Source organism: Ostrinia furnacalis, unplaced genomic scaffold (genome assembly GCF_004193835.3).
Source record: "Ostrinia furnacalis isolate ACB-3 unplaced genomic scaffold, ASM419383v2 OfSCF1376, whole genome shotgun sequence".
Classification (NCBI taxonomy): Eukaryota; Metazoa; Arthropoda; class Insecta; order Lepidoptera; family Crambidae; genus Ostrinia; species Ostrinia furnacalis.
This window is the reverse complement of record NW_021131615.1, coordinates 393344-410444: the sequence shown is the minus strand read 5'-3', so window position 1 is coordinate 410444 and position 17101 is coordinate 393344. Positions and strand designations below refer to the sequence as shown.

General features: G+C 36.3%; 1 protein-coding gene across 3 annotated transcripts in view; it reads left to right on the top strand.

The window, feature by feature from the left end:
- LOC114352475 (KH domain-containing, RNA-binding, signal transduction-associated protein 2) overlaps nucleotides 1–17101 on the top strand; it is a 128935-nt gene that overhangs the window by 89507 nt on the left and 22327 nt on the right. For all 3 annotated transcript variants that reach the window (XM_028304089.1, XM_028304086.1, XM_028304088.1), the window contains exon 2: nucleotides 1318–1415. In XM_028304089.1, the coding sequence (XP_028159890.1) occupies nucleotides 1318–1415 (98 nt within the window). The remainder of the gene's footprint in view (nucleotides 1–1317; nucleotides 1416–17101) is intronic.

The following is a 17101-nucleotide window of genomic DNA, read 5'->3' as shown; positions in this document are numbered from 1 at the left end:
GAATGCAGTCTAGGATAATACATAATCTGCCCTGTAAGTGCCTATTCACTCTCTCCTTGAAAAGGCATTTTAATACTAACATTCACACTAACAAACATAAAAATATTTATAAATCTGTAACCTGTAAAATAATGGAGATCTGAATTATCAAATACAAAAAACATAGCCTTCTTCTTTTATCTGAATTATCAAAATACAAAAAAAAATAGCGACTTCAAAAAAAGAGGAAGTTCTCTAAAGCAAGTTGAAGTTTAAACGCATCATAGAAGTCTTTTATATTCAGGGGATAGTTTTATAGAGAAAAATTGATGAATTAATTCAATTCAATTCAAAAACAAATCAGTCACATTATGAAAATAATGATGGAAGCTGGAAAAACAACATTATGTGTTAGAATAAACATGAAAGCGCTATTATTTTTCGCGAATCCATTGTCATACGACGCGATTGACATCCGATTAGGGTCTCGAACGTACCCATGAAAAATAATACGGGCAAAGGTTGCGCGTTTGGCGGGAAAAATGACAGCTGTCAAACGTGGATTAAATATGGCGGCGCTCGAGTGCGAGCGTGCTCTTGACTGATTGGCCAGAGTGCCTGTTTTTTTTTCTATTCACGATACGCGCTTGAAATTCGATTTTATTGCTCACTCGTGTAGAAATTCGGCTTTGTTTTCGCTGACAGTTAATCCCGATTTTTATTTATGGGCTCAAGGCTGTGTATTGATTTGAATATTTTGTTTTTAGTTACAGCCGACAATAGGCTACCTACGAGCTTATATTTTAGGAACAATTTTGTTCTAATCCGCACCAGATACACAGTCCAAATGTTGAATGTTGTTTTTATTTAAGTGACTTCAAATCTAAAGCTCCTCTTTACAATAATATTTTTTAACGAACCTATGAAAGCCAGTACATTTTAACAGCTAATTCTCTGTTCTCCATTAATAACGATTGATTTCATCCATGTCGAGTCTAAATGAGTGAATAAATAGTTCATTTAAATAATGTTAAGATTAATACCGTAAAATGTTCCCTGTATTTTGCTAATTTTGTCAGATTTTAATATAGGTACATGATGTCCCAAAAAGTAGTGTCAAGCCGAAGCCCAGAAGTAGCCCCAGTGATGCTCTACCTCTGGGATTCGGCTTGACTCTAATTTTTTGGACATCCTGTATATTATTACGTAAAATATTATTAAAATAACCAGTGTTGATTTTGACAAGTGACAAATTGCCAAAAACATTCGTGCAAACTGGTGCAAACTTTCAATAAGTGTTTCTATTTTCAAAAATAACCGTTTTTCTTTTGTTCCCAGGTGAATGGAGAGGAGAGAGGAGGATGCTGGACATCACCAGGGACAAGCCCGTTAAAGTGTGCGTGAGGGTCGTGGTACCCGTCAGGGATCATCCTAAGGTAATTTATTCGATTTTTTTATGGTTACTTAAATGCTATATTATTGTATTCTGTTGTTGTGCCTATAAATAAATAAATATCTAAGTACCTATTATAAGTACTATCGCCAACAGTGTTAACTGCCCATTGAAAGTCATGTCATCTCGTTCTATTGCAAAGAATCGCCATTTGATTAGAGCGAGAGCAAAAACGGAAAGGGATAGTGTGGGCGTGTGTACGTATCGATAAAATGCAAGTAAAATAAATTATAAATTACCTATTCAGTTCTTTGAAAAAAAGTCTCTTTCAGAAACTAAAATAACAGCTATAGATCAATGGTGTCGGTGTTCAAATCCGAGGAACGCGGGTTAGTACCACGAGGGGTTAACGGGACTATTAGTCATATTTTGTATTTTCAATATCGTAAAAAAGAAAAAAAAAAGATTCTCCGATTCAAATCCACATTCAAATTATTTATTGTATATCACATTAGTAAGGGTGGTCTCCATATTCTTTCTTTGAATAAAAGTAAAAGAAGTATACCTCACATCATGTCTCAAATATATTACAAAAGAAGTAAACATTCTAGAACATTATAGACCTTACAGTGTAATCAACATCACACGTATTTTTTTCAAGTCTCTAACATTTCTAACACAAGTATCAATACCATTAGCATAACAATATTGATCAGACGCCCTCGTTATTATGAGGGGTACTATTACGAATTGCAAATTGTCATAGCAATAGGTCGTGGCGCTCGCCATTATCCAGATGGAGATTTGCCAGAGAGGCGACTTGACACATTGTACCATGGCGTGTAAATTGGTGAATGTTAGAAACATTTTGTGATATTTTTATTTTTTCCTTTTTCCTAATAGGCTTAATATTTGCCGACATAATGGTGTAATAAAAAAATTAGAATGATAAGAACTATAAAAAGCAAAAAAATTAAGGGGACATGTCCTTCTAACTTGTTTCTTAAAATACTACAATATTGCTTTGTGTTTACGGAATAAAAATAATAAAAGATATATTTAAAAAAAGAAAATAAATAAATACCTAGTTTATCGCCTACGCCGAAGAAATAGATATAATGGTAGATATTCAAAAGAAGAATAAGAAATTAAGTTTTTTTATGATTAAGTAGGTATCAATTCTTTTGTTTGTTCAAATTTATTTCGCTGTAATAAGGCCTAGATTCCAATGAATTATATTTTTTGCACGTGACTATCAATTATTTATTAGACCTTTTTTTGCGTCTAGTTTCCTTCACCGTACGTATTACGGGACCGGGATTTCTTCACGGTCCAAAGGACACCGTATACGTGTATTATGGCATATTTCAGGGGATTGAAAAAGTCAAGGTATCAATACACATCAAGCCCAGTGCTTACCTTTTCACCTTTGGCATTTGATTTTGATTTGAAAGGATTTATGGGTTTGTTAACAACAAGGTTTTGATCAGAAGAAATATGGATAAAGGAATATGAACCTTATTTTTATTTATGTATTTTATAGTGCTCTTCGAGGACAAAAATGGACAGGATATACATATTATTAAGTTTTTCTATCACACCAATCAATCCTACCGGACCTAAAATTATTAAAATAAAATAAAATTCATATTCATGTTATTTTTGCAAGTAGGCTTTTAAAAAGCACTTTTACACTCATCATAAGGTGAGAAGCAGGCAATAAAGAGCCTCTCCAATGTGGTTAAAAAAATATTTACATGTGAATATTATTCATATTACTTTACATAATTCAATATTATACATTATTATCCATAATGTATAATTTAAGTCTCACCCACCATTACTCATCATTACCACGTGTTAATTTTTCAAAACTACAATCCCATACGTTAAGATAAACATTACAAAATATTTCAAAATGAAAAATATTTCTTCCTTTGTTTCCAGGAAATGATTTCTTTTATCAACACAATCTCCCCTCGCGTATTTTAATTAAGGCATAGAGTGTATATTTAGGTTAATTATTGCTTCCTTCTTACTGTATATTTACCATTTTATGGAAATAATAATAATGCACAGCTTATGGTTCATACAAAACACATTCAAGTGACGGGCGTGACTTTTTTTGACGTATTCCACTTAGAGCACCCGCCCAAATAGCACCTGCACGAATAGCACCTGGCCTGTTCCACTTAGAGCGCCTATCGATATTTTGGGCAGGTACTCTTGAAGATGAGGTTATATTATACTTATAAATCAACTAAAAACCAGCCAAGCACGAATCGCACCTGAAGAGCGACGCATACGAAAAGTTCCGTATCATACTGTAATTAATAAACTCCTCCTAACGCCATAATAAAAGTCGATCAAGAAGAACAAAAAAATCCATTTTTACGCGACGCGTTAAATTTTGTCTGTCACAGAAAAACTTTATCTTTAACTTTATTGTTTCAAAAATCGGGAAATAAACTATCCTATGTCCTTTCCAGGGACTCAAACTATCTCTATGTCAAATATAACAAAATGGGTTCAGTGGACAAAAGAAATACACATTCTGTAAAAATCTTTATACCTAATAAAACGATAAAATAATTTGGGCTCCTTTAGCAGCGTGCAACCTTTTGAGTGGGGATCTCTAAAAACTAATTTATAGACAAAGTAGCTCGTTTATATTGCCCAATAAGAGCCAAAATGGCGCAGCAAACGAGTTCACCTGAACATTTCCATTACTACAAATGGCATCTCGTAGACACATCACTCAACGCAAATCGACGCGTACCACGTAGCCGCCATTTTTTTCAATAGGCCTGGTGCCTGAGTTCCTAAAAGTACACACATAAAAATTCTAAAAGCATTTAAAAGTGATAAAATTGCTCCAAATTATTTAATAAAAAATGGGTCGATCTCACTTTATGCATAATATACAAAATTTATTTAATGGGACAAAGTTTTTTTTTTATAATTAGGTATGTCCCACTTTATCCACTGACGATAAATAGGGCCCTTATACATTGCGACTTTTTTTTAGCTCGTTGGAATCGAAGCAAAAAAATTATGTCTTCGAACCACCAAAACATTTTAAAAAGCCCTTTTTAAATGTCCCATTTTCAAACCCTATCACTGCTTCATGGCAATAGTTTGGCAGATCCAGCTCTTCAATTCTTTGTCACTTCTCGAGAACTTTCCACTAAACTATGTTAGTTACTTCACCTACCCATAACTTTAAATAGCCTTATTTTACTAGAACTAAAGCAAATATCCTTAGGGAATACCTTTATTTTAGCAGTAGATGTCCTAGGTTGGAAACGAACGAACGTACAAAAGCAAGTCGTTTACAACCTATCAATGATAATTATTTACATCGATTCTTCCGATTTAATATCAAATAACATCTCTAAACGCGTGTGGTGACGGCAGAGTAGAATACATTTGTCACCAACTCCAACTCTTCCCGCGGGTGTCGTAAGAGGCGACTTAGGGACTACACATCAAACAGAGAACGGGCAGCAGCGCTCTCTGAAAAACATCAATATTTTAAACTGCGATCTCCAACCCGCCTGCCAAGCGTGGGGATTATGGCAATACCCTCCACTATAGTGAAGGAGGCTCATAGTCCAGCAGTGGACTGTAAAGGGCTGTTTATGATGAACATCTCTAAAATCTCATAGACAATGCCCACAAATTATATTGTTTCCAATTTATCACCGAATGAACATGGAAATGAATCCGCGTAGGAAAACATTAAAACAATGAGCTCATTAATTTTAATCAAATGGGAAATTTGCTTATCATTCCATGCTTAATTTTGATTTTAATACTATAATTTGTGTTCATTGGAGCAGTAAATTCTTTGAATTTCATCTATCATTATAGCCCATTTATTCAAGTATGACTCATAGCTGAATTCATCATTAGCAAGTCAATTAATGTTCACTACAGGACTAAATACCTCTTTAATTTACCAGAGGCAAATGGAAGATTTGGCCTACACTTCCCACGCTGGCCAAACGAGTTGAAGAGGCCTGATGCTCGCATATTTTTCCATCAGTGGCCACTGGCCTCTTTCGATATCGAGTCTCCCTTAGGGCTATATTTCAACGGGACACCAGGCGGCGCAACCAGTCGCCGCTACCAACAAAATGTATACAGCTCTATAGAGAGTTACTCACCTGGTGTCCGTTTGGTTGCGCAAAGCTGTATACATTTTGTTGGTAGCGGCGACTAGTTGCGCCGCCATAGTGTCCCGGTGAAATATAGCCCTTAGTCGCCTCTACGACATCTACGGGAAGAAGAGGAGAGTCCTTATTGTACTCTGCACGAACCACATAGCTAATTGCTGAATATAACGAAAAACAAAGTACTTTTGATTATTCGGTTGTGTGTGTACCATCGTACCCTGTCTCCAGGTCTAAAGATATGTTCAGTTCAAAGAATAATGATTCCAAAGGCCCGCGGGCGGCTATCAAGGCATTCAAAAGTCTGGCCAGTAGCCATTATTAGATTAGAACAAACAGATCATGTGATAGAATATTTTTTTACAGAAAAGATTTCATTCTACTGTTTATGTTGGAAGATGTATAAAACTGAGTTGTTCTTATCAGCAAAATATGTATAAAAACATTTCATTCTCCTGTTTATGTTGAAGGATGTATAAAACTGAATTGTTCTTATTAGCAAAATATGTATAAATTAATTAAAAATACTTAAAAATGTTAATATTTTCTAATAGATAAGTAAGTACGAGTAGGTTTATCCGAATAAGGTTACAATAGTTCACATAGTCAATTATTTTTAAAATGTTCGGAAAGCCATTATAAATGAAATATGAAGGTCCCCATCGATCCCATAAGTATTTACAAAAAAAAACAAGTTTCAAAGTTTTCAAAAATGAACATTTGTGTTTTTGAGCCAAAGGTCGTTAAAATAAGTCAAACTAAATTGTCAACCGTGAAATTATTTATTAATGGTCATTACACATGCGATCGAACGTCGAGTCTTTCGTCATCGTAGTGCGCACTCGCTAAAATAATATTTTGTATATCTGAAAGTGTTGTGAATGCTTATACTAAAACGTTTGTTTTTATTTGTATAGAGAACAATAGTGTCTAGACAAACCTAAAAAGGATTTAGGACGCTATTTGGATCAAATATGTAATTGCTCAATAATGAATAATAAATAAATAAATAAATAAATAAACATACGTCTTATTTTTTCTAAACATCTATTTGTAAAAGAGAGCCATAGATAAAACTTAATTTAAAAAACTAACGACGCTTGGAGTAGAAAAAATATTAGGTAGGTACCTACATTAAACTAAACTATTTTTAACTGTCTGTTCTCCCTGTCCTTTGTCTATGGCCATGTCCAATGCCTTTTTTCCGCTGTCATCGTTAGTTCAGAAAAATTGGCCATTATCTATATGAAACCATAGAGTTAGCGAATGGATGTGCATGATAAATCGAACCAAACGCTGGGCAGTTAAGCGTGAAAGGTACAAATGTAGTACAGTTTGTTATAACGGCCATTGTATGAGCTATTGTTTATTACCTGTTGCTAAATCGTTTTATTCATATAAAAGATTGTATTTGTTTGGATTAGTTAAGTAATCGCTTACCATACGTCTTACAGTGACAATAGTGATTGAGTCTCTTGCGCTGCTTCTTCTCAGCACTGAGCACAGGCCCATTTATTGTCCCGAAGCAATGGCAGAGTTGATATTGGGACGTGTAAAAGTAATTTTCAAATAAAATGAGTTTTTAGTTTTAGAGTTGAGTCTTTTTTGTCCCAGGTCTAGTCGATATCAATTCATTTGTTTTATTTATTTCACCATTTTTTAAAGAATAAAAACCGCAAAAGTGGCAAAATAGTTGCTGTATTCTGTATGACTTAAATCTTAACTACTTAACTTAACTTGATGTAGCACATCAGATTATACATTTTTAATGAAAAATTGCACCGATTCGCGCTTAACCGATTCAAATTTCAGATCTCCTTCAGATTTGTATGCTCTGTCACGTCATAATAATTATGTCCATGTCACCCCTGCCGTGGCCATACATACATATTTCGAGTATACGTAGAAAACACCCAGGCCAATTCAAACAAGTTCATGCACAAAAATGTTTGTACTGAGCGGAAATCGAACCCGCGACCTCTCGACATAGTAGTCCATTTCGAACCACTACACGACGGCCGATGATGTGCCGTAATAAGGGCTGAGTGTGAGTTTACATCAAAAGTCCTCACTAGTCAGCGCGTTAAAAAGATAATTAAAATTTTAGTTCCTGAAAGTTTTCGCTAGGGGCGCTGTACAATTCGTCATACATTTAATATATTTTTTTACGCACTCACTAGTGTACATTTAGGTAAAAGCGGTCTTACGAAGTTTCGTAACTCGTAGCAGCTGCTACGGCGTAGCGCGTAGCCTCGTAGCAGGTGTAGTGCTACGAGCGTATTAGCGAACAAATTAACAGGGCCTGTAGCAATTAATTTATGTTCACGACTACATCGCAGCATTTGTAAAAGAATTGTACTGAAAAAGAACGTAATTACCTGTAATATTACTTAAGGGCATTGAACTTAAAGTGAGTTTATACAAATCATCATGTTTCCCTGCTTATTATTGTTCTACTTAATTAAATGATATTTTTTACATCAAGCGCTCAGTAATTTTTGCCTTAAAGTTAACTGAGAGTGTACTTGTGATACCGGTTTTGGCCATTTCTATCGTAAAAATAATAAAATTACAAAATAAGTGTTTAAATATTTTTTCTTTTAAAAAAGGTACAGTGGCCACAAACGGGGTATCTACCCTACAAGATATTTAGTTCATTTTCTACCAGCCTTTGTAATGCAATACAGTTTTAGTTTAATTAATCAACTAAGGGCTGATTTACAATCATCAAATAACTTAACTGGCGAATAAATTTTAATTTTGACATATTTCCCATACTGAAACTGTCAATATGCCAAACTTATTCTTCAGATAAAAGTTATCCAACGATTGAAAAATCAGCTCTATGTAATTTTTAGCTGAATCAATATAACTACACAAAAAATATACAATATGTCAAGGTCTCGCTAAAATCCCAACTAATATTATAAATGCGAAAGTAACTCTGTCTGTCTGTCTGTCTGTCTGTTACGCTTTCCCGCTTAAACCTCGCAACCGATTTTGATGAAATTTGGCATAGAGATAGTTTGAGTCCCGGGAAAGAACATAGGATAGTTTTTATCGCGGTTTTTGAAACAGGGACGCGCGCGATAAAGTTTTTCTGTGACAGACAAAATTCCACGCGGGCGAAGCCGCGGGCGGAAAGCTAGTCTACTTATAATACCGCTTACCGCAAACAATGGTATGCTTACCCGAATGTTTGCCCCTTCCAGGAGCCGAACCCGGGCCTCATAGCATGAATGTAAACAATGAGCTAACTCGGTTAATTAATGAGCTCATCCCATGTCTAAGTTGATGCCTACACGCCACTCGGGGTGACACGCGAGTGTGTGGTGTAATCGATGGAATATTATTATGTAATATGTAATAAGAATATGGTTCTTGTAAGCTAAATTACGGGCTGGAAAACGTAGCGCGGACAGGCTTCCTACTAGGTGGACGGACGATTTGGTAAAGGTCGTGGAATGGATGCGGGCAGCGCTGGACCGTGCATTGTGGAAAACCTTGGAGGAGGCCTTTGTCCAGCAGTGGACGTCATTTGGCTGAAACGAAAGAATGAGCTAAATTGTAGTGCAAAACTGTATGAAAACCAAACATATTTCATATTTTACTTAAAATTTAAGTTGCAAATGAAAACTTAAATGATAAAATTATAAATAAAATAATAACAAAAACTTTTAGACTAGGACATTAGTCGTGCGTTTGGAAGACTACTTTCTGCACTACTGTTGGTAAAATATAGTTTTTATTCCTCAACTAGCTTTCCGCCCGCGGCTTCGCCCGCGTGGAATTTTGTCTGTCACAGAAAAACTTTATCGCGCGCGTCCCTGTTTCAAAAACCGGGATAAAAACTATCCTATGTTCTTTCCCGGGACTCAAACTATCTCTATGCCAAATTTGATTAAAATCGGTTGCGAGGTTTAAGCGGGAAAGCGTAACAGACAGACAGACAGACAGACAGACAGACAGACAGACAGAGTTACTTTCGCATTTATAATATTAGTTGGGATTGTCACATGACTTTTCGTGTATGATCCTGCAAACAGGTGAATGACGTCCGGTTAAAAGAATCGGATTTGGAAGATCCTTTTTAGTCATAAAATATTTTTATCCGTCACAAAAAAACGTTAATGGCGCAGATTTCAATTGATACCATTTACTTCTTTTCCATAAATCTAATAAAAACAAAAATGGCCGACTAGTAGTAACAACTAATGTAAATTCATTAAAAATATGTATTTTTCAACAAGTTGTATCTTGGATTTATTGGTTAATTATTTTAATTAATCAATGAGAGTAATTTCTCATAACTTGTGCCACACAACGTCTGGCAACGTGAGCGGCGATCTGTTTGGCGAGCTCTCTACGTGACCCTTCCACTCGCACTATGGGATGGAGGAACGCCTGTCATGCTGTGGACGAATTAGGATCATGTGGGATGTAGTTTATGATAGCGATTATGATGTGAATAACACCGGTCAACAAAAAAAATATTTTTTTTTGCGCATGGATTTTACTTATTATATTCTGATTGTATAAGCAAATTTATATAAAAAAGTGCGATTACAAATCGAAAATATTTGCTTTTTAAGAAGTTATAGCGATTTGAATTTTCCATCTTCATAGTAGGAATGTCTCTAAAGATGCACATCACATTCTCATTGGGATATATTTATAGATAATTATGGGGGCTTATTCGCAAGAACAAGGGGCACGCTTTCATCAAAATATAGTGGGATTTGAGAGACGACGTTACCAAGGCCAGTAAACTGAAAGCACGATAGGGTTAGATTTTTATGAGAAAAATCTTCTATGGAACATGACAGGAAATTATAACTTCATTTTTAATAAATATTTGGACTCTATTTTAAATTTTCTCTTGTGAGAATGAATCTTAAATGGATGTTTGGTATGTTTTAATAATTAGAAAGAATGAAAGATAGAAAGAAAAAAAAATATTTAGCAACAAATTAAATCATCTCTATGTTCATGTTTCATACATTCATTGATATGAATTTTTCAATTTTTTACACATGCAAGCAAATTCAGAACAATTTTTTGTTGTTATTCTTGTTTCTAGGTTATAAAGCAATAAAAATAAGCTATGCATAACCCGTGCGCAAAAATACTGTAGACAGTTGTAATAGACATTTGGTAGAGACAATAATTTACAAGTTATTGCATGTATACGATACAATACGTCTAAATAAGTTCATCGTGTTGTTAAATAAAATGCACTGAAACAGTTAACAGAGACCTTACGTCCATTAGAGGTACTTTTTGGTCTTTTAATCAGTGACTTCAACAAAATTTTACTTTGCAAAAAGAGTCGACAAAGTACCTATCACATTTTAACATATTAAATTTACCTCTAAAGTGATAGGCAGTGCATAAAGTGAGACAATTTTCTGTCTGTAAACCCATAATATTAAGCAAATAAAATTTTGATATTTTGTTATGATTCGAAAACATCTAATCTTCCTTTTTTATACATCACTGACGTTTAATTGTCAAAAATCTGTCAAACTCCAGCATACAAAAGCACCGGTTGATGTTATTGTAACAGTTAAAAATAACGTAGTGCAACTAAGGCTAGGTTGCACCATCTTTCTATAACTTTGACAAACGTCAAAAATCTGTCAAACTCCATACAAAAAACACCGGTTATCGTCAAAGTTAGGTGGTGCAACTCAGCCTTAGCCTTAATGCTAAATTCAGTTTTATACAATGCGAAAACATATCTCCATTGGTGTCGTTTCTTTTTTAATGCATTAAGCTAGCTAGCTAGTTATTTTTCCTAACTTGCACCACACATCAGTGGGTTTCCAAGCAAATATGTGCCGAACTCTTGAAGGAAGGCAGCATGATCCCTTTCGACCTACCAAGTGTTTTACAACTTACAAAAAAAACAGTTCAACTATTTTTTACATAGTCGTCTAAAATATTGAAGGTTTAAGGCAGTCTTTCCCAAAGTGGGCGATAACGCTGCAGGCTTAAAGGGGGTAAGAGACCCATAAAAAAATCGGGACGTTGTGTAGAGGTTTAGGAGGCGTCATCTACTAGGAGGACTCTTAGACATCGACTGAGCTCGACTCTTGACTACAAAAATGGGGGGCGCTAAAAAATAATTAATTCTCAAAGTGGGCAGTAGACTAAATAAGTTTGGGAACCGCTGGTTTAAGGTATGTGAGTTTGACACTAATAAACACCAATTCCAAGGTCACCTGGGTGATCAAAATGGACTCCAAGCGACAGTTTAGTATCCTATGATCACCCATGGATAAGACCTGGGTGATCAAAGTGGACTCCAGTTAAATTATTATTTTAGTTTCCTTTGATCACCTATAAATAAATCAGAAAGAAAGAAACATTTATTACAATGAACATCACTTAGTTAAGGACAGAGAACGTATACGGAAAAAAAGACAGAAATAGCACATAAATATTATAAGGAAACAAAAAGTGAACTGAGCAGTGCTATCCTGTCGCAACAGCGATGCCCATCGCAATGGGACTCCACTCAGCATATGCCGTAGCCCACAGTGGGGAAGGCCACGACGCTGGTTTTCAGTGTGCCCCATCAAAATCACATCTCCTCTGAATAATGTCCTACCATAGCATATCTAATGTAAACTCATGGTAAACACACTGTAGAAAGTTAACAACAAACCAATACCAACTGAACCCGAAGGATCTCCTGGACGTTGGTAACTCGGAAACTTAGATTGAGTTCGGAAAAGATGTGTTTCTTCACAACTTCGCCGTGGGAACGACTGAAAATATAATGGCGGTCTATTTAGTTAATTAAATTGAAACGCTTGTAAATAAGCTGAAACGTATTTCAATTTGCGATTTTAAAAGGGAATTTACCGCTTATTTTTTGTATTTACCTTCATTTCAATAAATGAGTTACAGATATAGCGCTTAAGTCAGTGCCTGAGGTATGAGAGTAGCACAGGAGTGGTGACATTGACATGACGTGACGCACACAACTCTGAAGTCTCGCTGACGTTTTCTCGTCACAAAAAAACCCTCAGGTACTGATGACACAGTTAAAAAGCGCTAGACCTTACTTTCTTTCACCACTTCCTTTCAGCAACAGCCAATAATATGTTGTTCCGAAGATGATGAGCTAACATAATTTGACACATTTAAAAAAGAGCCTCCACTGTGTGGAGGCATAAAATATATTCTAATAGCATATAAATTAGAATTTTAATTGCATGCAACTAAATCTTCATCCCGTCTTAAAAATGCATTGCTTTACAAAAACACTCTCTCAGACAAGCGCGATCCAATCCACACAACAATTGGGATTCAATGAAAGCGCTGGGGATCAGGGGCCGGAATAATAAGCTCGACAAAAAGTCCCCGACACGCTCTCAACCTCTGCCGGGTAGTGTGCACTGACCTTAATCGCAAATCGATGACGTAGATGTACTGACTGTGCGAGATTTGCCGCGCGAGGCAAAACAAGGAAGAATTTAAAAAAAACTTGAAAAAGTCGATTCGATTGCCTCCAAAATTGAACCCACAATATTTTTGTGTGAAATATCGTCAATTCTTTAAGTAACAGCTAATAGAAAACAGTCAATATTGCCATTTTCACCTAGTAAGGCCCCTTAAGAATCTGTCGTTTTCAAGTGGCTGATTTCCTACCAGTTAATATGCAACAACCTGCGTAGGGTGAGAACATCTCATTTTTGCCAATAGTATCACTCAATTTAGATACAAAATTAAGTGTCTCTCCTAAACTGAGCAAAATTGTAGAACGTACATGGGGGTGATTTGGATACCTTGGTATAAGGAATCTAAATTTTTGCTTTGAACGTCCTGTCCACCCTATATCCTTTATGCCTCGCGAGGCATCTTGCCCAGTCAGTACACAGTTAACACCTAACGACACAAGCTCATTGAGAATGGGGGAATACTCACGGGGAAATCAGAAAAAATCAATGAGACTCAATTGCAACTATGTGTTTCTTGAGAAAACTTACATCGCAATTATTGAAAGCATTTCTGTGTAAAAGTCCGTGGAAATGTTATACTCTTTCTTTGTCCAATTATTATATTTCACGTTGAAATAATTGCCAAAGATCGAGACAATCAGTGAGCTGAGTGTGAGTTTACATCAAAATTAAATGTCTTCACTAGTGAGCGCGTTAAAAAAATGTATGAAAATGTTAGTTCTTGAACGTTTCCGCTAAGGGCGCTCTACTATCCGTCATACATTTAATGACATTTTTTACGCGCTCACTAGTGCAGACGTTTGATGTAAACTCACACTTAGGCCTCATTCGCACGAGAGTTTAAACAGCGTTGCGTTATAACCCGGCGTCGGCGCTTTTATAACGTCCTCAATGTGATCATTCATACGAACGCTTTTAAATCACTTTCGTCTCGTCCCTCGCTTTAGTAAGACGTGGGAATGGTTTCTGCAAAATTACTAGCAATAGCGATTTGTGTTGCTAGAAGACGAAGAAAATTAAACAAAGGACATTCTGGGTACATCCTCTGAATGAACAGAGATACTTAAGACAAATGTATACCATGAATGATATTTTTGGAGTCGGTGCCGGTAAATCTAGAACATTTCTTGAGCTTGGCACTGAGCAGGCTGACACCGACTCCAAGAATACCTCGAATCTACGATTATTCTGTCAAACTCTTTGTTTAACTGACTTTATCGTACGTTATGAACTGTCAAATGATTACGATTGCTTTACAAAATTCCAGCTCTGGTTACAAAAACTGTTGTTTGGGTTCTGGAAGTTCTGGAAACCCGAACGACATCAGAATGCGTTTTTCAGCGTGCCTGCTGTATCTTTTTGGTAAATAGTAGGCACTGGATTAACGGACTAAGGATAATTTAACGGAACTTAACGAGTCCGTTAAAATTTTTGAAAGTTAACTTAAAAGTTAATCCGTTAATAGAAATGTTAACTTCGTTAATTAACGATTAACGGATTAAAGAGTTAATACCCAGCTATGGTTTTTGCGTATAGAAGTGGCCGAGATTCAACTTCTAAAATAAGGACTTTAGGATCCCACCCACGACATCGTTTCGACGTTCTCGACAAGCACGCCCAAAAAACAAAACAGAACAAACACGTCCGACCACTAAGAGAGCGCGCGGCGTACTGATCGCAGCGCCGGCGCTTTTTTAACGCTCGTGTGAATAATAATATAAAGTTTCATACGGCCTATTCCCAACGCTCTGCGTTGAAAATGCAACACTGTTCGATAAAAAAGCGTCGCGTTTTAAAAGTGCCGACGTGTGAACACGTACTTGGATATGCATATGTTCTCTATTTGAACGCTTTTTTAACGGGCGTTAAAAAAGCTCTCGTGTGAATTAGGCCTTAGCCCACAGAAAAAGAACACGAAAATTAATTTACTTTCTTTTTATCTACAACGAGGAAGCTCTTGGCCTGTATCTCACCTGATGGTAAGTGACGATCAGGCCGAAGGTGGAAGCGAGCTTCACCCGGAATCCTCAACCACGAACCACTGGCTATCTTACTTCTAACTGCCGGAACACAATAAATCCATTGATCATGGTGCTTGCTACAGTGCCGAAATATCGGAGGCTCGTAAATAAAAAGGTAGTATCCCGTAGACTGTTCTAATGTTAGTGACCATGAAAGCTTACAACAATATTATGACTATTATGTTTTTACGTTATTTATTTTAACTGTACGAATACATACGTATATTATGTGCGAAAAAAGATTCAACGCTTTACGTCTTATTCAGGATTAGTCGAGCCCAAAAATATGAAAGAATCTTCTCTATATTAGTATAATTATGTATACTAAATGTTTGTATAGGTATCCGGCAGTTGCAGATACATCTAGTTCATCATGATCATTTCAGCCATAGGACGTCCACTGTTGAACATAGGCCTCCCCAATGATTTTCATATTGCCCGGTTGGTAGCGCCCTGCATACAGCGTCTTCCTACTACCTTTATGAGGTCGTCGGTCTATCTTGTGGGTGGCCACATCTATTTGGCACAGTGAAATAATTCTAAAAGTTTATTTGAAATGCTATAAAATTACAATATTATGTACTCCTGAACATAAAAAGGTTTCCACTGTATGATATCAATTCCATAGATCCTATTTCCATTACTTTTCCATTAATAAGACTTGGTTTTACTACGTTTTCCTATTTGAACGTAATTTACCTTTTTTCTCTCATACTAGCGAATGTATTGAATTCTCTTGGCCTGATTAGAGATCCAATCACGAGATACTAGGTACAGTCAGCAACAAATACTTCGTGACACCCAAAGTGGCCAAAAAATTGACAACACAAACTTATTTCAATTGCAACAAAGACGTATTGCGAACTTTTTTAACGATTTATTCTGTCTTTATTCTAACTTACCTAGACAGTTAAAACACCAGTACGGCTAGCACGAAAATCTTTCCGAGTTGGATTCGTTTGCGTATTCGAATCGCCATCAAAAGATTTAGTACAAAAACTACAACAGTGCCCTTGTGAACGTATCGTAAAGTGAACTTATATGAGAAATGGTGGCACGAAACTTATTTTGAGAATCAAAATTGTCACGTTATCTTTTAATTCGAAGGTTGAGTATCTAATTTTGTCGAATACGCAAACGATTCGAATACGAAAGTTCTTCATGCTAGAGGTACTGGTCACTTGATTTTTGGCATATTTACCACAGAATACAATCCTTACATTTTCGAAAAATCCTACTTATCTAGGTTTCATATTAAAATTCCTATATATGGCTATGTATAAATGCAGGACAATAGAAACCTGAACTTTTATTGAACTTCAGTTATAAATAAAAAATCAAATACACTGAAAGCTGCTGACCTTATTATAGATTTAATCAAGTGATACTAGACACCGCTCAGCCGAGAGCTTTCGAACGCACATAGCGAGTGTGTTTGCAGAACTTTGTGTATTGGAAAAGCTAATAGAAATGATGATCTGGGGAAAATAATAACTCTAAAGGATGAAGCACACTTATTTACCCGGAAAGGGATCGTAACCGTATCAACTCGAGGCGGTCAGTATTCTTTGAATGAAACTTCATACTGCAACGCACACTTATCCGCGTAACGCCTCGCTTCGCTGTTGACAGCGCGCCTAATGCGATGACAACTCGCGAAACGGTGTTTGATCCCTTTCCGAGTTGATAAGTCTGCTTCGACCTTTAAGGGGAAAATAATATTATTTTTATTATAACTCCGTGCAGTTTTCACATGGCCAGTGTCATGTAAAATGAGTAATTAAGTGGCTACTAATCTATAAACCTAATCCATAAACATAGATGATAGAAACTAAACGAATCGCCTCTGTGGTCTAGTGGTAAGACCAGCTACTCTAGACACAGAAATCTTGGTTTAATTCCCAAAAGGAGGCGGATTTTTGTTAGTTTTTTTATTCGGTGATAAAGCCTGGTCCGTAAGCACGTAGAATCCCGTCCAATGACCCCAAGCTACCCATCCTTATCGCTCGCGCGTAATTATGTTGCTGTCGCGACTGTGCGACGCGCGCCCACAGTGAGTGTGCG